The sequence below is a fragment of the Anguilla rostrata genome, chromosome 17, assembly GCF_018555375.3.
Source record: "Anguilla rostrata isolate EN2019 chromosome 17, ASM1855537v3, whole genome shotgun sequence".
Classification (NCBI taxonomy): domain Eukaryota; kingdom Metazoa; phylum Chordata; class Actinopteri; order Anguilliformes; family Anguillidae; genus Anguilla; species Anguilla rostrata.
The window spans coordinates 29,309,141-29,336,580 of record NC_057949.1 but is presented as its reverse complement, the minus strand read 5'-3'; the positions used below and the strand labels follow the sequence as shown (position 1 = coordinate 29,336,580).

At 48.8% G+C, this 27,440-nt stretch overlaps 1 protein-coding gene across 6 annotated transcripts in view; it reads right to left on the bottom strand.

Moving 5' to 3' along the window:
* Positions 1-323: 323 nt before the first annotated feature.
* LOC135243916 (septin-9-like) overlaps positions 324-27,440 on the bottom strand; it is an 81,744-nt gene continuing 54,627 nt past the window's right edge. For all 6 annotated transcript variants that reach the window (XM_064316058.1, XM_064316062.1, XM_064316060.1 and 3 more), the window contains 9 exons: positions 15,554-15,733; positions 13,197-13,325; positions 12,665-12,746; positions 12,332-12,469; positions 7,260-7,377; positions 5,470-5,565; positions 5,082-5,178; positions 3,743-3,794; positions 324-3,303 (listed from right to left, as the gene is read on the bottom strand). In XM_064316058.1, the coding sequence (XP_064172128.1) occupies positions 3,171-3,303; positions 3,743-3,794; positions 5,082-5,178; positions 5,470-5,565; positions 7,260-7,377; positions 12,332-12,469; positions 12,665-12,746; positions 13,197-13,325; positions 15,554-15,733 (1,025 nt within the window). In that variant the 3' untranslated portion in view covers positions 324-3,170. The remainder of the gene's footprint in view (positions 3,304-3,742; positions 3,795-5,081; positions 5,179-5,469; positions 5,566-7,259; positions 7,378-12,331; positions 12,470-12,664; positions 12,747-13,196; positions 13,326-15,553; positions 15,734-27,440) is intronic.

Sequence of the window (27,440 nt, the reverse complement as noted above, 5' to 3'; positions counted from 1 at the left end):
CGGCGTAGGCCTGTAGTGTAACTGCACTGAGTGCTGCTTTCGTGAATTCACGTTGCTCTTGCTGGATATTTGCTGTAGGAATTTTAATTAACGCCGAAAGTGCAACAGCAGTGGCAATTTTTTGCGGTTTGAACCCAAAGCCCTATGATCGCGAGTCATAAATCGCCATTTTCTCCTTTATTTGGATTTATTTTTTAGAATACATCGGTTGATTAAGTGATTCCTAGTCATGAAATAGGGCAACATTTGGGAGTACTGCACGTGCAGGCAACATTAGGAATGTGTTTCGGTTATTTGTTCAGAAAGAGAACAGCAACACACTGTAAAATTTAGATTTTTATTTCTTTTATATAACGTGATGTCAAAGAGAATTCTGCTATATTTCATACAAGTACAAAAAAAATTGTTCGGCACACATTGAATATACATCACAGGATGAACAAATGCTTTTTTCCTCTTTATTTTCCTCTTTTTGTTCGCAGACAGAAATGCAATGGAAAGCAAAAAAACAAAACAAAAACACGGATGGCCTCTTCTGCATAGCGTGGACTTTTCACCTGTTCCTTTGAATCTATAGACATTTGGCAGAAAGTGCTTTATAGTTAAAATGTCTTCATCATTTCGCACCATTGCTGAGACAAAATGAAAACGCTTTGATGTGCGAAGTAAGGCAACGCTGACCCTGCAGTACCACAAAAGTTCAGTTTTCCGTTCTAAACAAACTTGATTGGAGTTTTTTCCCGCTATTGAACGTCCGAGCCCGAGATTGAAAATTGGAATGCTGAATACCTCCAGCGCGTGGTCACCTGCGTTCGTTATAAAGTCTCATAATTAATACGGTTGTGTAGTTGGGGGGGGGTGGGTGGAATAAAAACTTCTCCTGAGGCTGCACCCCAAGGCCCGGTGTGTCAACCACCTGAAGTAGGAGATGACAGAAGCCATTCGGAAGTGGAGAGAATGCAAAACGGCAAAGTTTCAGAAAAGTTTTTTTTTTTTAAATGTTTGTTTGTTTGCATTTATAAGAGTCCCCAAATGGGCCACTGCCCCTGCCGTGGTAGCAAAGCGGCTCATTATTAGACGATGAAAGTGCACACAAAGAACATACGCGCACGCACACACACACACACACACACACAAGTTTTAAACCAGAAACAGAACCCAACATCCACCTGCAGAACGTGGTAGGCATGGCAACTGAAAGGGCGACTGTGTGTGTGTGAAATTACACGCTTGCGGTACGTAACCCCAGCAACCACCCCCAGCGAAGACGAGCCCGCATTTTCCACCCCCGCAGGACGCCCGAGAAAAAAACGTCCGAGGACCATGGCGAACCATAGCGGCGAAACATAGCGGCGGAACATAGCGGCGAATCGTTCCGAGTTAACTCCCTGTTTGACGGATGCAGCACTGGAAACATAAACACAAAAGGTCCCCACTATCTGAATAAGCCCCAAACGTGCATGTCATTTCACTGGGAATTAAAAAATACTCGCGCGCAGGATGGCAAGAGTTGCTGCCATACCAGGGCACTTGGGGAGGGGTTTGGATCAGAACCCGCACCATTAGTGAGAGGGTTCTGTTGAGGAACCGAGCAACACTCTTAGTCACTTAGCCTGCACTGCAACTCTCAAAATCAAAAACTCCCAAAAAGGCCCAGGGGCGTCTATTTCAAACAATGAACTTCTGGACAAGCAGCAATAAATAAAATAGAATTAAGTATGCAGTATGACTACTGTGTTTGTGTGTATTTTTGTGTGTGCAGTTTTTTGTAAAATACATTTCTTTGAAATCAATCTATATAAATGTATCACTCTTCAGGACTGAAAGGACAATTATTTGGTATTTCATAAGGCACCAAGAAGAGAGGATTAACACTTTCTGTTCTCCTGACCTCTCTCCTCCCCCAATTAACAAACAGCAAAATAGTAATAATATAACACCGTTAATGTTAATTACACAATAATTATCAGCAACTCCACAGCAGCTGTCAAGGACGTGGTCAGACGGCTGGCGTAGTAATTTAATGGAGACAAAGACCCAAACAAGATAACCAAACGATAAAACTACTTTAAAACTGCTTCACACTACAGTAGGCGTTTCTCCCCTTAACTGTCAGGCACTGGTGTGTCATTTCCTGAACTCAACTCCGTCCACCTGGGGTTCTATTTAAATGTTCTTCTGCTGGTCCTTGCAGAGACCTTCTCTGTCATCTTCACAGTGATATCCCAACAACTAGGCCCACTGCCAGGTCAGCTTCCTGGTTCAGCCAGATATGAGCCTAGTTACAGTAAGTAGCCCTGTGTAGTCGCTCTCTGTCAGACCTGGATCAAATATGTATTTGATTTGGATTTAAAAACAAACCTTTTCTGTGCTCTGTTGATCTTGCCTGGTGTAATTGAGACTGCCAATATGACCAGAAGGTGGGGTCTGTATTGTTTAACAATATTTAATTGGTTCCAATACACCAGACACGATCAGTAAAGCGTAGAAAAGTATTTGAATCCAAAACAAATACGTATTTGACCCAGGTCAGCTCTCTATCTATAATGCCTCCAATGATTCGTCTTCAAAGTGTTTCATTGGTCAGAATTCTGGCACTCTGTTGACTCTTTTCTTTTTCTTTTATTTTTGGCGACTGAAAGCACTAAGAGTCCAAGACAGTTTGTAAATGATACACTGAAGGGCCTTTCAAAAAAAAAAAAAAGAAATTAAATTATCAAACATAGGAAAAGGGAAGGTAAAACTTGCTGAGGCACATTTTGCTTAAAAAAAAGAAAAGAAAAATAAACTGGCGTTAACAGCTACAAGCGAATGGACCTGATATTGGGATGACATCATCCCCCCCCCCCTCTCCGTCCCACCCCACCCACACCTAATCTATCTGCCCCTCTTAGCCAACTCAGACTAGGCTACGGGGGCTGCTGGGGGTGACCGCCCAAAGATGCAGGACAGGAACGTGGATTCCCACGATTCGCTCGCTCGTTCGCACGTGTCGAAAGAGGCAGACCGGGCCAGTGGTGGTACGGGGTCCGGGCCGCGGTCACATGACCAAGCTGAGGGCGTGAGAACCCGACTAGCACTGGGGGCGTTTCGCTGAGGCCGGCCAGGGTGACGGGGTGGGGGTGGGGGGTTTGGGGCTGGAGGTGGGGCAGGGGAGGGGGGGCAGGTGTCTACATCTCGTGGGCGGACGCGTGGTGCTCCAGGACGCCGTTGGTCTGGGCGTTGCTCTCGTTCAGGCGCCGCACCCTGTAGACCTCGTAGTGGATGCTGCTGGTGATGTCCTTTATGTTCTGCATGTGGGTTCTGATGGGCACAAGAGACACACAAACCAACCAATCAGGCCCCAGCGATGAGCAGAGGGCTGCTGGTGTTCACACACACACACACACACACACAAACACACATACTCTCTCTCCCTCACACAAACACACACACACTCTCTCTCTCACACACACACACATCACACACATTCTCTCTCTCTCTCACACACACACACACACACTCTCTCTCTCTCTCTCTCACACACACATACACACATTCTCTCTCTCTCTCACACACACACATGCACACACTCTCTCACACACACAAACACACACAGACACACACACTCTCTCTCCCTTACACACACACACACCCACACTCTCTCACACACACAAACACACACAGACAGTATCCCTGGGAACTGGAATGCATTCAGAGACATGACAAAGCACATGTTCTGATGAGCAGGCAGCTCACATACCTAATGAGAAGGTCCCGCAGATAGGCAAACTCACAGTGGCCAATGTTTTCAACTGCAAAGGAAACGCAGGAAATGAGTCAGACAGTAACATCATTTTTGCTTCTTTATTTGATGCTACGTGTAAAAATACTTATTGCATTTGCAGTTTTAACCATAACAGTTCGACAATGTAAATACACTGCACAGCCATTTTATTGAGCTTATTAATGCTCACACTGATAACTGCCATATAATTTATTCACCTTTATTTAACCAGGAAGTCTCATTGAGATAAGAAACAACAAATAACGGTTTTATGGCTATTGGGCCCATCTACCGAGGGTTGCCATTTTTGCAGAATGTCTGGACTCAGTGGAATACCTGATTAAGACTTACAGTAGAACTACAGACCACTGAGATTCAAGACCAGGCTGGCCACAGAGCCACAGAGGGTCTTATCAGCAAGCGGCGCTTTGCATCAACAACTCTCTGTGAGAAAAAATATGTCCTTGTGCCATTTTGCAATTTCCTCTAACCTTATGTCCACCCGCCCTCTATATAGTTCTGCTGACAGGGGTCACTTTGAACTCCTGCAATCTGCATTTTTTTTTTTTACATTTCAAAAATGTTAATAAAAAAAAAAAACCCCAGACTCCTTTTGCTGAAAGTGCAGAGCTTAATAGTCAAAAGTCTTTCTCCGTAACTTGGTAAGATCAAAATCCAGAACAAACCAATGGGCTTAGTGCAAAGCTGTTGGATATTACAGGTTGGTTTCCACTAGCTTCAATGTTTTTTTTTAAATCAAGATGGATAAATCAGTTGATCTCCCTGTGTAAAATGGCTGAACTGCACTTCTCCAGTGGTCCCACTAGAGGGCGAAGGACGGGGACGAAGAGTGAGAACAAACCGCGACCTAAGATCGATTTCGCAACTTGAGATAAGGAATCGCAGCCAACAACAGTTATTCAATTTATTTAACCACCCCTTCACAGATAAGGCCAGACATATTTAATGTGACAAACGCATGATAGCCTCAGGAGGAAGTACGCGTGTATGAATTATAGATTATGACAGCGTCGCAAACGGGGAGAGAAACCGGCATCTGGGTGACTGCAGTGCAGTCTCTGCCCGCACTCAAAACAGGAAATTAAACTCCTCTGAGCATCGACAGCGCTGAAAGCGCACGCTGTCGCCTGATACGATCTTAAACATGCAGTCTTTCTGCCGTTTATCCTTTTATTCGCGGGTGTATTTGTTTGTCCCGACGGACAGGTGGATAAGAAGCCAAGAGAAGCTCACAGGTGAGAACATAAGGACCTGCTCTTCAGGATTGGTTGGAACCCACGTGATGTAAGCATACCTTCTATGGTGCCCCATTTTGTCTTTCTTCCCAGAATCCTCCTCCCGTTGACCTGATATTCCTGGTCGCTCCCCACAACAGCGAACGGGATCATTTCCTGAATGGGGTGGGGCAAACATTGAATTTGACCAAAAAAACTACTGTTGTACAGTATTATATGGATGTTAAACAGTTATACAAATTAGTACATCCATGTGTACATATTAATCATGACCTGTGAATATGCTGGTGGGAACTCATAAGCATGCATTTTGTCATAATAAAGGCTGTGTGTGTGTGTGTGTGTGTGTGTGCGTGTGTCAGTGCGTGTGTGTGCATGTGAGTGTGTGTGTGTGTGCGCGCGTGAGTGTGCATGTGTCTGTGTGTTTATTGGATACAAGACTCTCACCCGTATTTTCTCATTGATCATTCTGTCCTCTGCGTCCTCATCGAACTCCTTCTGAGGGTACACATCGATGCCGTTAACTCTCAGCTCCTCCCTGATCTGCAGAGACAGAGACACACACACACACACACACTCACATTAAACACATACTGCGAGCACCACACCCTGTCTGTTTAAGGGCGTGGGGGGGGGAGTGAAGAAACCCAACCTAAACTCAGAAGGCCCAGAAAAAACTCAAATGTCAGTTTTAATCGAATTTAATTTTATCGTCAGCTTTAACCCGAGAACACAGCTCTGAAAGGCTGAAATCTTCTTGAAAAATAGTATGAAAGCATTCCATTTTAATACAGGAAAACTCTTCAAATCTACATTTATATAATAAAACCAAAAAAAAACAATATATACAATATAATAAAAAATACATATAAATTAAAATAACTTACATAGGCTGCAGATAAACAGAACACTGTTTCAAGCTTCCCAAGGGTTTACCCAAAACCCCCTCTGCTAATCTCTTTAAAAGATGTTCACTTTAAAAGATAAACTGCAAAAACAAAGTCTAAAAAAGAACTGCCGTCTTTTTCAGTCAGTGGTGTTTGACCTTAACATTAATGACTTCGCCATGCAGCAGTGATGTCGACAGGAAGTGATGTCATCCAAGCGTGCCACATCAGCAGTCTGGACTCTCTGATGGCACACAGCTGCTCTGGCACACTATAGAACAATGAGACTCAGCGTGCTGGTGTGAGTCAAAGTTCCGGAACTACACGTGGCCAATCACTGTGCAGCATGAAACTGAGCCTCCATTTCATTGGCCATTCTTTACATTATTGTAACATCCTTGTTCCTATTGGCCCCTGATGAAAAGGAGCAGTAACCAAGATGACCCTGACTGACTTGTCTCCTGACGGGGACAGAGAGAGTTAGAGAGTCAGAGAGAGATTGATAGAGTGAAAGAAAGAGAGAAAGAGAAACAGAGAGAAAGCGTGCCCCTCTGACTGTCAGCCAGCCCAGACGTGTGACCCAGCAGAAAGAACGGGAAACGGGCAGATTAGAGGGTGTTTTACGCAGCCTGCAGGGGTAAGTGAGGTGGGCCAGGGCAACAGAACACACCACCCGCGCACATGCTCAGTACGGGGGCAGTGAGTGGGCGGGGCTTGGAGTCGGCACATGTCTTAAGTTGCCAGGGAGACCAGTGGGTGGGGCTTGGAGCCTGCATTCTGTATGACTCAGGTTGCCAGGGAACCAGTGGCAGCTGTACAGTGCCCCAACCCCTGCATGAGACCCGAGTCCTGGCTTACAGAATGAGCACTGGGGCCGAAGGAACAGCGCCCCCTGGAGGCTGCAGGGCCGCCGGCGTGGCGCGTTTGTGCAGACGGCGCCCGTTTCCATCGCCCCAGCATGGTTGTGTTTTTTGGCAGCCCTTTGTGCCCGTGGCCTGGCCCCTTCGGTAAACATTTAACACCGCCCGGGGAACCGGCTAAGGGCGGAGTGAGAGAGGGAGGGAGAGAGAGTGTGGGGTGATGGGTATGACCTGCTCTGTGATCGGATGGATCGCATGTGCGTGTGTGTGTGTGCGTGTGTGTGTGTGTGTGTCTGTGTGTGTGTGTGTGTGTCTGTGTGTGTGTGTGTGTGTATGTGTGTGTGTGCGTGTGTGTGTGTGCGTGTGCGTGTGTGTGTGTGTGCGTGTGTGTGTGTTGGTGTGTGCGTGTGTGTGTTGTGTGTGTGTGTGTGTATGTGTGTGTGGTGTGTGTGTGTTGTGTGTGTGTGTGTGTGTGTGTGTATGTGTGTACCTTCATTTTGAAGAAGTCTCTCTCCTCCAGGGTGAGGGTGTCTGCCTTGGCGATGACCGGGACGATGTTGACCACTTTACTGAGCCGCCTCATGAACTCCACATCCAGCGGCCTCAGGCTGAGAGAGGGAGAGAGAGAGGGAGGGAGGGAGGGAAGGAGGGAGAGAGAGAGAGACGGGGGGGAAACACAAAGCGAGAGAAAGATGAGGTATGCAACTGATGTTTTTTTCACCTTTTGCCTTAAAATATTCCTTATAAAAAATATTCCAGGGAGCATTTTCCTTTGGCTGACAATATACACTGTCAACACCAGAGGGCGCCAGCCCCACTGCGTAGACTTTCCGGGCTAGTCACACTGACATTGTGATTCTGCGTTACAGTCTTCGAAATCCCAGCCATTTCTGCCTCAAGGACGACCACAACTGAACGAAATCTAATGAATTAACTCTTTTTTTTTAAATAGTCACAGCACACATCCTTAGGGATGTGTGTGATTATTTTGGATTTTAATGATCAAATTAAAGCTATCAGTCAGCCAGATGCATCCTTGGCCTCACTCTCCTCTGAAAGAGCTCACAGTAAGAACATCCAGCACTTAAACCCCTGTGGGTCCCCAGTCTCTGAAATTTGGGATTTTGGAATTTAGTTGCTCTCTCCAGACTTTGCATACATAGCAAAATGTTCCCCATAAAATCAACACAAACACTAACAGGGTGCTTATAACACAAACAGGATGCTTATAACACAAACAGGGTGCTTATAACACTAACAGGGTGCTTATAACACTAACAGGGTGCTTATAACACCAACAGGGTGCTTATAACACAAACAGGGTGCTTATAACACCAACAGAGTGCTTAACAGAGTGCTTACAACACTAACACCGTGTTTTTCACACTGACAGAGTGATTACAACACTATAAAAGTGCTTATAGCACTAAGAGTGATTATAACACTATCAGAGTGCACATGGTGAACTGCTGAACTGAGGTGAACTCTGAATGCCAGGGCTGATTTGAGGCTGAGATTTTTACTGCGCTCTGTAATCACGTCCCGCTCGTGCACGCTCAGACCGCTGGTGCATGCTCAGACCGCTCGTGCACGCTCAGACCGCTGGTGCACGCTCAGACCGCTCGGGCACGCTCAGGCCGCTGGTGCACGTGACACAGGAACGAGACTCCCTCGCTGAGTCACTGCACGCACACGAAGGGAAAAACATAATAAATCAGATTCTCCGACGCTTCTGGGAGAAATGAGTCACAAAGTATAAATATTCTCCACAGCTGTCCTCTGTGACCACACTGTGACTCTCTGGTCTATTTTTGGACACCTGGCTTTGCGATTAAAGATGGCAGATTTGCTATGAGGAGTAATGATGTATAAAATGCGTAAAATACATGATGTAATTCGGGGGTACTGGGGGGGGGCACATAAAGATGTCTGTACTCTGCAGGCTCCATTTTAACTTTTTTCCACATGCATTTGTTCCCAAGAGTGAAGACATGGCAACACAATGTACAGACACAAGGAGGCCAGTCTCTCTCTCCCTCCCTCTCTCTCTCTTCTCTCTCTCTCCTCCCTCCCTCTCTCCCTCTCTCTCACTCCCTGTCTTCTCTCTCTCTCCCTCCCTCCCTCCCTCTCTCTCTCTCTCTCTCTATCATCTCCCCGCCTCCCTCCCTCCTCTCTCCCTCTCTCCCTCCCTCTCTCTCCCTCCTTCCCTCTCTCCCAGCACAGGCCAATACCACGGTCTGATAGAGAACAGCACAGGCCAATACCACGGTCTGATAGAGAACAGCACAGACCAATACCACGGTCTGATAGAGAACAGCACAGGCCAATACCACGGTCTGATAGAGAACAGCACAGGCCAATACCACGGTCTGATAGAGAACAGCACAGGCCAATACCACGGTCTGATAGAGAACAGCACAGACCAATACCACGGTCTGATAGAGAACAGCACAGGCCAATACCACGGTCTGATAGAGAACAGCACAGGCCAATACCACGGTCTGATAGAGAACAGCACAGGCCAATACCACGGTCTGATAGAGAACAGCACAGGCCAATACCACGTCTGATAAGAACAGCACAGGCCAATACCACGGTCTGATTAGAACAGCACAGGCCAATACCACGGTCTGATATAGAACAGCACAGGCCAATACCACGGTCTGATATAGAACAGCACAGGCCAATACCACGTCTGATAGAGAACAGCACAGACCAATACCACGGTCTGATAGAGAACAGCACAGGCCAATACCACGGTCTGATAGAGAACAGCACAGGCCAATACCACGGTCTGTATAGAGAACAGCACAGGCCAATACCACGGTCTGATAGAGAACAGCACAGGCCAATACCACGGTCTGATAGAGAACAGCACAGGCCAATACCACGGTTTGATAGAGAACAGCACAGACCAATACCACGGTCTGATATAGAACAGCACAGGCCAATACCACGGTCTGATATAGAACAGCACAGGCCAATACCACGGTCTGATAGAGAACAGCACAGACCAATACCACGGTCTGATAGAGAACAGCACAGGCCAATACCACGGTCTGATAGAGAACAGCACAGGCCAATACCACGGTCTGATAGAAACAGCACAGGCCAATACCACGGTCTGATAGAGAACAGCACAGGACCAATACCACGGTCTGATAGAGAACAGCACAGGCCAATACCACGGTCTGATAGAGAACAGCACAGGCCAATACCACGGTCTGATAGAGAACAGCACAGGCCAATACCACGGTCTGATAGAGAACAGCACAGGCCAATACCACGGTCTGATAGAGAACAGCACAGGCCAATACCACGGTCTGATAGAGAACAGCACAGACCAATACCACGGTCTGATAGAGAACAGCACAGGCCAATACCACGGTCTGATAGAGAACAGCACAGGCCAATACCACGGTCTGATAGAGAACAGCACAGGCCAATACCACGGTCTGATAGAGAACAGCACAGACCAATACCACGGTCTGATAGAGAACAGCACAGGCCAATACCACGGTCTGATAGAGAACAGCACAGGCCAATACCACGGTCTGATAGAGAACAGCACAGGCCAATACCACGGTCTGATAGAGAACAGCACAGGCCAATACCACGGTCTGATATAGAACAGCACAGGCCAATACCACGGTCTGATATAGAACAGCACAGGCCAATACCACGGTCTGATATAGAACAGCACAGGCCAATACCACGGTCTGATATAGAACAGCACAGGCCAATACCACAGTCTGATAGAGAACAGCACAGACCAATACCACGGTCTGATAGAGAACAGCACAGGCCAATACCACGGTCTGATAGAGAACAGCACAGGCCAATACCACGGTCTGATAGAGAACAGCACAGGCCAATACCACGGTCTGATAGAGAACAGCACAGGCCAATACCACGGTCTGATAGAGAACAGCACAGGCCAATACCACGGTTTGATAGAGAACAGCACAGACCAATACCACGGTCTGATATAGAACAGCACAGGCCAATACCACGGTCTGATATAGAACAGCGCAGACCAATACCACGGTTTGATAGAGAACAGCACAGACCAGGCAGCTCAGAGGGCGCAACCAGCTTTCCAGAGTGTTTGATAAGCACTCATCGTACGTCGCTTTGGATAAAAGTGTCTGCCAAATAAATGCGATGCAATGTAATATAAATGTAATGTAAATGTAAATGTAAATGTGATGTAAATGTAAATGTAATGTAATGTAATGTAATGTAATGTAAATGTAAATGTAATGTAATGTAATGTAAATGTAATGTCCATGTCCTGTTGCTCTAAAGCACAAGCGAGCAGCTGCTCTTCGCTCTCCACTCCGTCAGCTCATCAGCTAAATCAGTCTCAGCAATTGGTGCTTCACATACAGTGCTGGTGCAGGCAGGCTGCAGTTCCCAGGCGGACCAGAGGATGTCACTGTTGCACAATGAGATGCGGACAAACCCCTTCCTCTCCTGAGGAGCACGGGCCATTCACACCCCCCCAGAGGGGCAGCTGGCATCGCTATGGCCTGGATCCGATATACTGCAGGAACTAGTCAAACTCATGAAACGTTGTTCGCATGTTTTTGTACATATGTTTTGTATATGGTTTTTGTTTGTATTTTTTTAGAAGATACTTTGGCATGAGAAAATGGCTATAACCCCCTGATACCTCTCCCAGTCTGTGCATCAGGGTCTGTCTGTGATGCAGAGGTAAGGTGAGAGGGTTTCACTGGTTCTTTCGACAGGCTGTGAAGTGAGGCAGGTGTCACGTGGTGCCAGGGCCTTTAAAGTGCGTTTCCTCGGAAACCAAAGGTAGGGCCTCACAGAGCCACGTTCACCGGGGTCACCTGGGCGTTTCCATGACACCTGCCTGTCACATTCTGCACCCAGCAGCCCCGGCGGTCAGCTGACCTCTGAGCCTCAGCGCTGCAGCTCCCCGTGTCTGAGGATCTCCCCACGTACAGGCGCAGTGCAGCCATTTTGTCTTTCTGTTCTGTTCCTCTATCTATGATGAGTGTGTGAATGTGTGTGTGTGAGTGTACTCTGTGTGTGTGTGCGTGTGTGAGTGTACTGTGTGTGTGTGTGTGCGTGTGTGTGTGTGTGTGTGAGTGTACTGTGTGTGTGTGCGTGTGTGTGAGTGTACTGTGTGTGTGTGTGTGTGTATGTATGTGTGTGTGCGTGTGTGTGTATGTATGTAGGACGGAGTGTGGCACAGTGGGTAAGAAACAGCGCTTGTAACCGAAAGGTCGTAGGTTCGAGTCCCGGGTAAGGACACTGCCGTTGTACCCTTGAGCAAGGTACTTAACCTGCATTGCTTCAGTATATATCCAGCTGTATAAATGGATACAATGTAAACTGCTATGTAAAAAGTTGTGTAAGTCGCTCTGGATAAGAGCGTCTGCTAAATGCCTGTAATGTAATGTAATGTAATATGTGTGTGTACTGTGTGTGTGTGTGAGTGTACAGTGTGTGTGCGTGCGTGTGTGCGTGTGTGTGTACCGTGTGCGTGTGTGTGTACTGTGTGTGAGTGTGTGTGTGTGTGTGTTAGGCTCTCACCAGTGTCCTGTTGGGGGGATGAAGTATATGCAGCAGTGCACTCTGGAGTCTGGGATGCGCTTCTTCCTGTTGATGTTGATCTCCTCCTGCAGGTACTGCTCATACTGGTCATTAATGAACTTCATTATGGGCTGCCAGCTGTGTGTATCACAGGGGAGAGAGCAGGTCACACATGTACACATATACATATATACACGCACACGCACACACACACACACGCACACACACGTGTACACACACACACACACACACACACACACACACACACACACACACACACACACACGCGCGTGTACAGACACACGTACACACACACAGTTTGGCTGCACTCACCAGTTCTCATTGTTGATCTGGTCCCCAAACCCTGGAGTGTCAATGACAGTGAGCTTCATCCTGACCCCCTTCTCTTCAATGTCTGTTACAGGGGTCACAGAGAGGCCAGAGCAGCCAATCAGAACACACACTGCTAATCAAAAACAGACCCTAAACAAGTAACAGAGGCCAGAGCAGCCAATCAGAACAGACAATGCTAATCAAAAACAGACCCTAAACAAGAAATAGGAACGAATCAAGCGGCCAATCAGAAGAGGGCACACCAGCTCTCTGACTGTAACCCATGGACATGATCCTGGCCCCTCTTCCTCCCAGTAATTGAGCCCCAATCCCCCTCGCTCTCATCGTGACTAAACCCTGTTCCTCTCTCTTAGTCCTGCCCATTGTGTCACATGGACTTTATTTAAGCCCCACCCCTGTGCCAATGAGCCCTGCCTACTTTGCCTCATTTTGATTAAGCTCCACCCACCACTCCTCATCATTACTAAGCCCTGCCCCCTCTCCCTCACTAAGCCCCGCCCCCCTGTCTCACCGTGACTGATGGACTTGATCTCGATGGTCTTGGGGATCCTCTCCTCCGTGGTGGTCAGCACAGACCTGCGGCTCACCTTGGACTTGAACAGCGTGTTCATGAGCGTGGACTTGCCCAGGCCGCTCTGCCCTGCACCGGGGGAGAGAAGCACAGAGACACACTGAGACCGGGGGAGAGAAGCACAGAGACACACTGAGACCGGGAGAGAGAAGCACAGAGACACACTGAGACCGGGGGAGAGAGGCACAGAGACACACTGAGACCGGGAGAGAGAAGCACAGAGACACACTGAGACCGGGGGAGAGAAGCACAGAGACACACTGAGACCGGGAGAGAGGCACAGAGACACACTGAGACCGGGGGAGAGAAGCACAGAGACACACTGAGACCGGGGGAGAGAAGCACAGAGACACACTGAGACCGGGAGAGAGAAGCACAGAGACACACTGAGACCGGGGGAGAGAAGCACAGAGACACACTGAGACCGGGAGAGAGAAGCACAGAGACACACTGAGACCGGGGTCCTCACAACCAGCCCCGCCCACAGTGACATCACACCTGTACAGATGACCCAATCAGAGAGAACATACACGGCCTATAACTCACTCTGTAACTATAACACAGCAGCAGGTTTACTGAGACCACACAACCTGAATAACTGAAGGTTTAAAAACGTGCTACTGGAACACATATAAGGATTTAAAAAAAGAACTGGTCTAGATGATGAGGGAAAAAAGGGTTGGTTAAAAAAGAGTTCATAACGCTGGTATCTAAAGCAAACGCACACAGTTCTGTCACAACAGCTCAGCTTCTCACCAAAACACAGAGTGTCAGCCTGTTTATAAACAGACAGGAGGCCTCTTCCTCGCAGAAACAAGGCAGGACTGTGTGAGACGCATCGGAGATTCAGCCCCCAGTGCTGAGGAACACAGCCAGCCAGAGCCCAGAGCCCCCTCCCCCATTCATAAACGAGGGGGGGTGGGTACGGTCTGCCTTATACGGCAAAAAACCCCCCCCCCCTTCCCACCCCCAGGAGGCAACAGCTGGTCCGTCTCCGGCAGTCTAACAGAGAGAGATGGGATGAGGCGAGCGGAGGAGAAGAGTTTGGGGTGCTGAGGGGGGGCGGTGTTGGGGGGGGGGGGTTGCTCGGGGGTGGGGGGGGGGTCACAGCTGGAGGACGGCCAAGGCCTCCGAACCGCCACAGAGTGGGGCCTTGTGTGCCCGCGGGCCACACCTGCCGGGTTCACACGCTGGTCACGCCAGCGCTGCAACAGCCAGAGCGGCCTCACGACCTCCGCGTATACCACAATGCACTGGGGCAAACACCTGCCGGAGACTGAGGCCGGGCTATAACACAGCGTCAGCGCCAGCGCCTCATGTTTAAGAGCCCAGGTGCTGCTTTGCTAGCAGCGCACGATGTGCAGTCAGTCCGCACGTCCGCACGTGCGCCACAACGCTCAAACTGGCTCCAGAGCGAAAATAAATCAAGTATTAATTTGTGAATCTATTATTAATTCTGAAGATGTCATACGGCGATCCACACGCTCGGCGTGCTCTTCTCCCGAAATCTGCTGTTTGTTCTGCTTCCAACATCAAACAGCCTTTCATCCGATTCTCACGGGCTTCGCCGCCATCTCGCATTCCCCTGTCAGACAGGCGTCTCAGACGCCGCGTCGTTTGAATTCCCTAAAAAATCCGCGCTGTGATTAATTAGAAACGTGATTTACGCGTTTGGAGCTGAATTATCACCTACTGGCAGGCCAAGCCCCACTAATCTTTTTTCCCCTTCCCCTCCTCAGGGCCTGCGTTGGGCGAAGGCTTCTAATCTGCGCAGACTGCCGGGGGCGAAGGCTTCTAATCTGCGCAGACTGTCGGGGGCGAAGGCTTCTAATCTGCGCAGACTGTCGGACGAGGCGCTGTGAGAACGGGACGTCGCCCAGGCGGGGATTTTTTTTTTACGACCCTTCGTCTCCAGCGAGGGAGACGAGCAGACGGGACGGTGGCGCGTAATTGGTCGGGCTTTAAGGGCGTTCCAGTCTGCATTCGGGAGAGAGAGAGACGGCGCTCGGTACGTCACACGTCAGGGGAAAAAACCCAAATGACGAGTCTCCACTCCCTTCAGATTCCTGCACATTTTTATTAATGACAGAACAAAACATCATTTTTGTTTTGTCGATCGCTAGTTTGTCTGAGGGGGGGGTGTATTTCACAAAGCAGGATCATTGAGTAAAACCTGGAACAGCTCTTTCTACTTCAGTCCATGTTCCAGGTTTGGGAGGGTTCCAGGTTTTACTCCACCCCACCCCACCCCACCCCACTCCACTCCACTCCACTCCACCCCACCCCACCCGACTCACCCACAACCATGATATTGAGCTCGAAGCCCTGCTTCATGGCCTTCCTCCTCATCTGCTCCAGGATGGCGTCGATGCCCACGTAGCTGAAGTCCACGCTGGGCACCTCCGGGCACGCCGCGGGCACTGCCGGCTTGACGGGCTCTGACATGGCGCTGTTGTAGCTCGGAATGACGTCTGATCCTGGCACCGGGGGGGGGGGGAGGGAAGCAACGGACTTTAGTACAGGGCTGTCAAACCCTGCGCCAACCCTACAGTCCCAAGCCCTACAACCCAAATCAAGTAGCCTGTTACATCAGTGGTTCCCTGCATTGTTCCTGGAGATCTTACCGTCCTGTAGGGTTCCATTTCAACCCTAATTTGGCACACCTGACTCTGATAGTTCTCAGTTGGAGAGAAAACCTGCAGGATGGCAGATCTCCAGGAACAGGGCTGGGCAGCCCTGCTTTGAAACCACAGATTTTAATTTTGTCTCTTGGATGGGCAGAAAGGTCAGATAGCTCAGATAGATCACTTTATTATATTAAAATATAAAAACAGCCTATGAATGTTCAGTAAACCGCACTCAAATTAAAACAGCAATAAAAAGTGAAATTTGTGGTTATGAACGATGAGCAAATCACAAGCAGGGCTCAGTTCAGTCGGCTACAAACAGATTAAAACACAATCAGAGAGGAATGCCTTCATCTGGCGAGCGCTTATTCATCTGAAGATACTGCAGAACTCTTTAACCCTTTGAAGAGCAAGTTTCTTTAGTCAATGTTCTAAAACTCACTCATTGCTGTCAATTACCAGCAGCGATTGTGACATCAGCGTTTAGAACGTTCACCGAAGAACATTCTAATCACGTATTTGTGACCTCACACCTCACAGCGTAAAGTCTCACCACAGGCTGCAAAGCTGTGCCTGTTTAGGGCACTAGTGTGTGTGGGCATGGCTAAATCACAAAGGCCTTTTATCACACATTTACAATTACGAATATTTAATCACAAAAATGATCACATTGTCCAGGATGACGTTTCTTCTATCTGAAAGTCTAAAATGCATCTTTCTTTTACAAAGCATGGAAACAGAAAGTCATCTTTAAATTATATATACTATATAAAGTATATTTTTTTCAATTGTTGAGGTTTCCTTGAAGCTGTTTGCAGAACCCCTAGGGGCCCCTCGGACCCCAGTTTGGGGACCCCTGCGGTACAGTCCAGTCTCCAGATGAGAAAGCACAGACATCGCGGTCATTTCCGCTGCACCACCGGATATATCCGCCACTGCAGCATCTCACAGCTAAAGGTCCTAAAGGTGCTGAAGGTTCGCACGCACACCTGTCAGATACACACCAGGGGTTCAAGCTGTAGAAATGCTGCTGCACACATCCTCTTGCGCATACATTTTTAATATTTCTGTGGGACTGAATCCATTTGTAACCCCCCTCCCCCAGATATATAGACGGACGGGATCTTCCGCATAAACGGATAGAGGCCGTTTATTGACCTTGTTCCGATGGTTTTGGGTGCATTCGAGGCTAGGAATTCACTTTAAGGGAGAATTCGGTGTGCGGAAATGCAAAACCACAGCAGTACCGGCCCAGCCCAACGCCTCGAGCCTCTTCAGACCTTCCCATGAAAAACCCCAAACACGCTTTCACCAGCAGAATGCTCTTTACACAGCGGAACAGTGTGAGCGTAGGGGTGCGGGCCGCACACGAATATCTGAGAAACCTCGTGTGTACAGGAACTCTTTACGTTGCTACTGGCCATTGATTTAGGCCATTTTAAAAAAATCTGTGCTTTTCTTGCACATTTTTGGTGTGACTGCACATAAGGAAGAGCTTCTTCAAATGCTGATCTTTAATTTCAGGCAAGCAATATCTCAACCCTTCCATTTTTTGGGCTGCATAAGCATGTCGTCAGTCATAACTACAGAAAAGCATTTCAAATATGTACTGTCATCATCAGAAGCATCTAACCATATTGACATATTTTGAGTCCAATTCGTCCACCCCTAATGACTCTAAAAAAGCTGACGCTGTAAGACTTTCGCTGGTGGCGGCGTGCGACTGCGTCACATGGACATGCTGCTGCCGGGGCGGAGCGCGTAGATAACCATCGCGGTGTCCGCAGGCTTCCGCAGAGAACGTGACCACAGGCCGTCCGCGCGAGCCAATTAAAACGCAGCACTGCAGGGCTCGCATGTCCCAGCTCAATACCAGCACAGAGAGGCCATATACACAACCCCCAGGGCTGGCCTACACACAGTCCGCATGCAGATCCCCGTGTGGTTGAGGGGTCGAGTCCCGCCATGCCGATTTCTGCACCGTGATCCCACCCCTATCTGGGCTGAGGGGTCGAGTCCCGCCATGCCGATTTCTGCACCGTGATCCCACCCCTATCAGGGCTGAGGGTTCGAGTCCCGCCATGCCGATTTCTGCACAAACTTTCCGTCTCAAACATGGGTGCACACACACACACATGCGCACACACACACACACACACACACACACACACTCACGCGCACACATGCACACACACACACATGCGCACACACACACACAGGCAAGCACACACACACACACACGCACGCACACACGCGCACTCATTCTCTGTCTCTCATACTCTCTCTTTCCGTCTGTCTCTCTCTCAGAGCGCAGGAAGCGGGGGCGCAGCTCAGAGAGATAACAGGAAAAAGGCTCCGCGCCGCTCGCTAGGGATGAGCGCCGTTGTGAAAATCAGACGACGCGTCCAAACCTCAAACACCCCTCAGCAGGCTCAGCCCCCCAGGGACCTGAATGAAGCCAGCGCCCCCCCCCCCCCACCCCGCCACAGCGATTCATCCACCGCCGCACACAGGAAGTCATATTTTCAGCAATTAAAACTTCTCAAAAGTTATTTTTCCCTCCTCTCAATAAACGTAGAGCGGCCGGCACTGTGGGAGCTGGTTTATTTATTCGTTTTCGAATTAAAACTGCAGCAGGATGGTCGCATATTGAATTGAACTGAACTGAACTGAACTTAACTGCCCTGAACTGGACTGAATTGAACTGAACTGAACTGAATATTTAATTTGCCTTTTCTGAAATTTGATTTGCATTTTATTAAGAGCCTCTTGTTCACACACAGTGCTACACAGACAACACAAACACAGGCACTCAGACAATAGAACAACAACACAGACAACACAAACACAGGCACTCAGACAATAGAACAACAACACAGACAACACAAACACAGGCACTCAGACAACAGAGCAACAACTCAGACAACACAAACACAGGCACTCAGACAACAGAGCAACAACTCAGACAACACAAACACAGGCACTCAGACAACAGAGCATCAACTCAGACAGCATATGAGCCCAGTGCCTGTGCCTGGGGGCAGCCAGCAGTTAAACAGCCAAACCTCTGGTTCTCTTTAGCAGTGAGCAGTTTAATGCTCTGGGCTCAGATGAGCTTGCGGTTCTGTAGGTCTTAGTTTGGCACCGTCGAACACTCAGTGTGCCGGTTTTGAGCTGCGGCCTGGTCCCCCAGAGCTCCGGACGTAACACACAGAGCCGATCTCGTCTGAGTCCACGTCAGCCTGTCCTGGGAACCCCAGCTTTAATAAACCGCAGCTCCCCGTTTCTGCGGCAACGCAAACTGGAACCGCTGTCTGGCTTCCAGAATGAGACCCTCCTGTGGGCCTCCACCCAAAACCATGTTTGGGATGGGAACAGAATATATTCTTTATTTTTTTTTACAAACCCCGCCTCCGCTCCTACACCCGCACTAACCCTGCCGCGCTTATTACTAGTACCTACAGGCTACCTACATGGGATATCCCAGCAAAGAAACCCTCAAAAAGTATTCTAGAACTCTTAATCAGTGTCAGTGTTCTAGAACTCCACTGCTTTCAGGCACCAGCAGTGATTGTGACATCAGCCTTAGAACGTTCAGTTAAGAACATTCCAAACACTCTTATCGTAGAAGGAAAAAAATTGAAGTTCCTAAGGACAGTGATGGCCTTCGAGACCAAAACGTCTGTCTTGCTCTGTGTACTTTTCTGTCTTGCTTCATAGCTTTTTGGGGTCAGGCCAGTGCTGCCCCCAACCCACCCCCAACCCTTCTTCTCTGTCCACGTTCAAAGGCAACCTCAGCTGTTCCTCAGGAACCCCCCCCCCCAGACGAGCGGGTGGGGCTGTTCGCTGGCGTCTGCTCGTAACCGAACACCGGAACATCGCATTCAAATTAGGGAGAAAAAAAAGAGGAGAGAGAAACCCTGGACCAAATTTTTTCCATTCTCTTCCCCCCCCCTCAAAAAAAAAAAACACCATGTGGAAGCAATTAGATACAGGGCATTCTCCCAGTCCGTCTTTACGAAAGACACACTTACGTTTTTAATCAGCACTTTTAAAAATCTCCTGTCTAGAACTTCACTGTTGATGAGACGGGCTTTACAGTCCCTGAGGCGCAGCGATTGATTTTTGAGACTTCCACACCGTGAATGGATACTACTCTCCCTCCGTCAACCCCCCCCACCCTATGCCCCCCCCCACCCTGCCACGCCGCCACGCCTCCAACCCCACCACCCCAACTGGAGACGCTTAACTGTCACTGTTCTGTCGCCGTAGAGCTTTAATTCACAGCGCAGTCGAAGCCAGCTCTCTGCTGAATGTCCCAGCAGTCTGTGTAAACAACGCCAGACGTAGCGGCAGGGGGCGGAGCTGAAAACGGGAAGGGGGCGGGACTACGCTGCCGTGACTCATCCGCGGTGTGACCCGCCCCCCCTTCAGGAATTCCCTCCACTCGCTCGGACCCTTCGCCCCGCGCACTCTGACCCCCACCCCCCCTCCTGGTTAATCTCCACTGACAGACCGAGCCGCTGATCTGCAGGGAGACTCTGTGTGTCACTGAGAGCACAGCTGGGAGGATCGCAGGGGGAGAGCTGTAGGGCAGAGGCGCTCAGGATGAAAGCACACCTGTTTACTCTGTACCTTCGCTTAACTAACCCTGAACTGATTCACACTGGGTTTACTAAAATTACAATTTCTTTGATGAGTTTTTTGAGTAATTGTAGTTTCACAAGCTATATTTCCTTTTAGGGTGCTGTAGTTAAACTACTTTCAGTGTGACATAATTGACAGTGTGTACAACTACAGTTTTGAAGGAGTTTCCCCAACACTGGTTGCCATACTAACCCGGCATCATCTTTGCTTTAGCCTCAACCTTAACATTCGCACTTTTGTTAACTGCTCTCTGGGAAGAGAGCAGTTTGCAAAAGGCAAAGTCTTAATGTAAATATAGCTGTTAGCATAATCGGATAGATTGCCTACATATAAATGCAAATATAGCTGTTAGCATAACTAGAGAGATTGCGTAAATGTAAATATAGTTGTCAGTATAACAGGAGAGATTGCGTGAATGTAAATGTAAATATAGCTGTTAGCATAACTGGAGATATTTCCCTAAATGTAAATATAGCTGTTAGCATAACTGGAGAGATCAGTGAGCAGAAACAGCAGTCTGCTTCACTCCTTGGTCTCATGTGGTAGTGTGTGTAACATGCCTGGAGCAAAAAGTTGTGGGGGGAGCGGGGGCAGGGGGTGGTGGACGTGCAGATTTTACTGCTTTAGTCTGATCAGTACCAGAAATAGCCAACTTCCCCAATGGGTGACATCTTGCCCAGCAAAGGAATAACCAAAGAATAACATTTTAAACAAATGTCAGTTGTTTAATATTTGGAAATATTATACATATTCCATCTGCATCCTGACTGGAAACCCTTTCGGTCTGTTTTGAAACATCTGTTTTATTATTTTCTTAATTTCCCTTTTTTTGTCAGTTCCCATGTTAAAAGGCCCATCCCGCTGGCAAAATGTCCGACTGGCCGGCCAGCAGGGCCTTCTTTTTAACTGTGCAATCCACCCACAGACCTGCAGTTACTGCGCAGACAGACTGCGCAGACTCTGCAATCCACACTCAGACCTGCAGTTACTGCGCAGACCCTGCAAACAACCCACACACAGACCTGCAGTTACTGCGCAGACAGACTGCGCAGACCCTGCAAACCACACACAGACCTGCAGTTACTGCGCAGACAGACTGCGCAGACTCTGCAATCCACGCACAGACCTGCAGTTACTGCGCAGACCCTGCAAACAACCCACACACAGACCTGCAGTTACTGCGCAGACAGACTGCGCAGACTCTGCAATCCACGCACAGACCTGCAGTTACTGCGCAGACTCTGCAATCCACGCACAGACCTGCAGTTACTGCGCAGACTCTGCAATCCACGCACAGACCTGCAGTTACTGCGCAGACAGACTGCGCAGACCCTGCAGACCACACACAGACCTGCAGTTACTGCGCAGACGGACTGTGCAGCTGGAGCAGAGAGATCACAAGCACCTGACCAAACAGAGGCCTTTCTCATTTCACACTGAGACGAGGAGCACAAACCAATCCCTCCCTCCCTGTGTCACAACATAGCCCAGGGCCGCCCAGCCCTGTTCCTGGAGATCTACCGTCCTGTAGGTTTTCATTCCAACCCCAACAAAGCACACCTCACTCAACAGCTAGAAATCTACCGTCCTGTAGGTTTTCACTCCAACCCAAACAAAGCACACCTCATTCAGCAGCCAGAGACCTCGTCGAGCGGCTAATTAGTAGAGTCGGGTGTGCCAAATCAGGGCTGAACTGAAGACCCACAGGACGGCAGGTCTGCTGGAGCAGGGTTGGGCAGCCTTGCTTATCGCCAACTGGGAAGCAGCACTGCACTACAGGCCTGGAGCTGCTCTGGAAACAGGACCCAGGACCCAGGAGCCTGAAAACATCTGTTCCTTTCCCTTTCCCAGCGTGGAAAGCTTGAGAGGAGGAGCGGAGTGTGGATTTCATGCAGAGAGAAGCTCCGTCCGGCCTCCAGTAATGGCTGAAGCCTCTGCCGTCTGCCTGCTCTGTGAGCGTATCTGAGAGAGGAAGGGATGGGTGTGTTTAACGCTTAATTCTGCCGGGGCAAAGACACACACACACTCTGCACACACACACACAGGCCCACACACACACAATCACGCACACACACACACACACAGAGGCCCACCACACACAAACACACACACAGGCCCACACACACACACAATCACGCATGCACACACACAGAGGCCCACACGCACACAAACACACACACAGGCCCACACACACACACAATCACACACGCACATACACAGAGGCCCACACGCACACAAACACACAAGCCCACACACAGGTCCACACACACACACACACACAGTATTGAGAGCCCCAGGTTTATGAAGAGGATCTGCACAGACTGCAGCACACCCGCGGCTGGCGGCCTTCCATGTGATTTCATACCAGCATAACCGTCAGATCACGGCTAAGCCCCTGAATTATGCTGCATTATGGGAAAAAGACCCACAGCCAGATTTAATCAGACATGCATCAGACCCGAGCTCAAGCCAGGGAGAGGACACAAAATCCGCCATCCGACCACCCTCCACCCAGCGTTACACCACCCGCCATCCGACCACCCGCCACCCAGCGTTACACCACCCGCCATCCGACCACCCGCCACCCAGCGTTACACCGCCTACCACCTGCCATCAGACCACCGCCATCACACCACCACCACCCACCATTACACCGCCTACCACCCGCCATCAGACCACCGCCATCACACCACCACCACCCACCATTACACCGCCTACCACCCGCCATCAGACCACCGCCATCACACCACCCGCCATCACACCACCACCACCCGCCATCAGACCATGCTCCCACTCTCCTATGGTTGAACTCAACAACTCAACAGTAAACACAATACCAAAAACAAAATCACGCACACACACACATATATATATGCACATACACACACACACACACATTTATGCACATACACACACACACACACATTTATGCACACACACACACACACATATATATATGCACATACACACACACACACACACACACACACTTTGCACCACCACCACATGCTACACACACACACTAGCACACACACACACACACACACACACACACACACACACACACACACACACACACACACACACACACACACACACACCATGTCCCTAACACTGTGCATCTTTGTGACTGCAACTAATAGCTGATGCTGCCTGTGCACAGACCAGGCTCCTCATCCTGTCAGCTTCGCATTCGTCGGCACAGCTGGGAATGCGACCTTTGACCCCGCTCGGGGTAAAGCAGGTGGCCTCACCTGGTGTTAACCGAGCCCCCTCTCTGCGCTCGACCCTCGGGGAGCCACGATAACAACCAGCCCCCCCGCTGGAGACGGTGACAGACAGACTTCTGCACTCATCAAGACGTTTAAAAAAAAAAACAAAAACAAAAAAAACTTCAAGCTCAGTGCCAAAGCCAAATAACTGGGATTCTGGTTAAAAAACCAGAGAAAGAAAAGAGAAAAAAAATAACTACAAACCCTGGAGGTATAAACAACAGACAGGCCAAGAGGGAAATCTTTTACTACAAGCCCAAGGACGAATAAAACCAGTGAGACATCGGCGGTACGATCCTCATTCAGTACTCCTGGCCTCTCTCTCCGTTTGAGAACACACTGCTCTTATTAAACTGTGTGAACACAGCTACAGCGCCCCGAAAAAGCATTCACCCCCTTCCTGATCTCCTCTATCACTGCGTATTCTGTCACACTGAATGGTTTCAGATCTTCAGATGAAATGTAATATTGGACGACAGGAACCTGAGTAAACACAACACACATTTTAAAAAAATATATATATATATTATTTCATTTAGTTCAGGAAAAAAGTTATCAAATGCCCATATCGCTCATGTGGAAAAAGGAATGGCCCCCTTCAGCTTAATGACTGGTTGCACCACCTTTAGCAGCAATGACAGCTGCCAAACGCTTCCTATAATTTGGAGTCAGTCTTTTGCACAAGCACTTTGTTTCTTTCACACAAGCACACTGTTTCCTTCACAGAGCATCTGCTCTGCGGCTGGAATGCAACGCAGAAGTTTGCCGTTTGTTAATATTATTCAGCCAGCGGATCTCTTCCGCCTTTGTGCCAGAGAAGAGTGTGAAACATACATGCAGGACGGGGGAGTGCGTGCGTGTGCGGTGAGCAGACGCTTCATGCATGAATACCGATCCTACATGCTGCCATACGAGGAACATACATTAATAAATTCATTTACATTCTCCGCGTTGGCCTCCACCCACTCCACACACACACAGACTCACATATACGCACAGCATCGGCACACAAGTACAGTACACACACAGACTCACATACACGCACACCATCGGCACACAAGTACAGCACACACACAGAGGGGCTGTGAAAGTATGAATTCGCTTGAAAAGTTATGACACAAAAAACAACACTGGTTGTTGTAAGGACCAGTCAAAACAACACAGTTCCTGTTTAAGAACAGACAGGAATGGAAACACCCTGTAAGTGGGGCACAGTGCACGCACAGTGAGGGAACGCTCGCTCTGGCAGAAAGGTACCGAGGTGTCTGGGACACGGTCCAGGCCGCTGGGTTACTGGCTTTATCGTGTTAACGCCTGGCTCAGGGGTCCGCCCCGATGCTGTCAGAATAACTTCGCTGTAGTCCTGATGCTCAGCAGAGGCCTAAGGAGCTGACCACTGACTCAGTGTTAGCACCCCCCTCCTCCCAGAATGGTTCGTCAACTCTGACTCATGTTATCACACCTGCCCTCCAGAATGGTTTGTCAATCCTGACTCATGTTATCACCCCCCTCCCCCGATGGTCGTCCACTCTGACTCATGTTATCACCCCCTGTCTCCAGAATGGTTCCGTCCAACTCCTGACTCCATGTTATCACCCCACCCCTGTCCTCCCAGAATGGTTCTGTCCAACTCCTGATTCCATGTTATCACCCCCCCCCAATCACAAGCATTAGGGGACTGAACATTAACTTGGAGGTTGCAGGTTCAAGCCCATATGGGCCATTAGTCACATGACGTACCCTTGGGCAAAGCAACCTGAACCGCTTCAATAAATATCCCGTTACACAAACGGATTGTGTGCCAGACAAGGAAAGAAAATGGATGAATGTGTGCACGTAAATGGTTAACTGGGTCAAGTTAAAGAAACAGTCTCACGGGGGGTGGGGGTGTACACACACGTGAACACAGGTGCACAATTCCACAGAGCTTCTACCAGACTGTTAAACACTCACATGAGGCCAACAGCCCTCTCTCTGGTGTTAACAAGCTACATCGTTCAAAATCCCACGACTTGACCCCTCCCCATTTCAGGTCTAAAAGTAAAACTATCCCTCTAACCCTAACCCTAACCCTAACCCTGGGTTTGAATGAAATTAAATGGACTCTTTTTTTTTTCTCTCTTTTTAAAATATGTTGAATTTGAACATTATTAGTTAGACAGCCATTAACGATTCTTCCAGATATTCATTAATATAGTTTACATAATAGCATTCCATATGATCACCAATTCAAGGTGTAAAACTGAGATAGGAACACAACATTGCTTCAGATTTAATATCAGCTGTTAAAGGTGACTTTGATTACATGGTGCCATGTGTAAATTGTTTTCTGGTTGAAACAGGACCCTTACAGAGAGCAGCCAAAAAGTCCTTCCTGTAAAGATGAAGTGCAGATGTTTGTATTGAAATCAAATAGTTTGGGAGTCTTTTTTATAAATTATTTGAAATCTAATTAATCATTTATTCCCAGACAGGAAATTAAGGGAAAATAAATTTCCTGTAAATGCGATGCTTTAAAACAAAAAAGCAGAACTTAGCCGTGTGTTCCTGATGCCTGTCTGGAGATACAAACAGAGGCACGGCCCTTACCCATGGGGGGTCTGAACGGAATACCAGCGCCGGTAAAATGCGGTGTAATTTGCCACCGCGGGGGGTGTGGGGGTGGGGGGGCGGGAGTTGCAGTATGCCTCTGGAATGAGCTTCTGACAGCTAGCGGAGAAAGGACAGGGCCACAGGCCCAGGAATTTAACCTCTGGGGGTGAGAGAGTCTCACCTCTAACGACAGTGAGAGAGCACCGCGCACGCCGCCCGCACGCCATCCCCCCCAGCCCACGCACGCCACCACCCCACCACTCCCCCCCCGGCACCAACCACCCCGCGAACTCAGGCTTAAGTTCGCGAGAAACTGCTCCCCACCCGTCCAAAAAAGAATGTAAGAAATGTCCAGAGGAATGCACAGAAAGCTGACAGTTACACTCTCATTCTGCCGGTCCTTAGCATGCTTCCACACGCCCTGGCCCTAGCGCCTTGTAGCGTTAGCATTCGCAGGTGCAACTCTTCACCATTTTTTACTTTACTTTTACTCTTTTCTCTCCTTTGCCAACCGATGATCTGCTGTGGACCAATAAATCAACTCATTTGTAGTCCATTTTCCATTATTGCCAGCTTGACACCACACATGACAGTCCATTGCCCTTCCAGATGCTTATGGGGAAATGTAGTTTTTTCAGATTTGGTGCAAGAAATCACCCCCAAGTCATGTTATGAAGCATTAAAGCACACGTTCAATAAATCTCAAAAGAAGTCAAAATACATCTTTAAAGATGTACGTAATAGTGTGATGTTTTTTCTGTTAACATTCTTCTAAACTGTAGTCTTACTTAAAGCACACACACAGGTGTGATTCAAAATCCCTGAAATTATCAGCAGCTTAGAGTCAGTAGTCATGTCCAAGGCTGGGGGTGTATGAAGGGCCACAGCGTACACGGCAGGCTTTTGGAACGACTGATCTGACAGACCTCAAAGATGACAGAAGTCCAGGCCAAGAAACCGCTCGGTAATGCAGTTCACTCCCAAGCGGGTGGAGAAAGGCCAATGCCCACTGATTGGAGCACCCGGGGTCACATGACCAGCTGGTG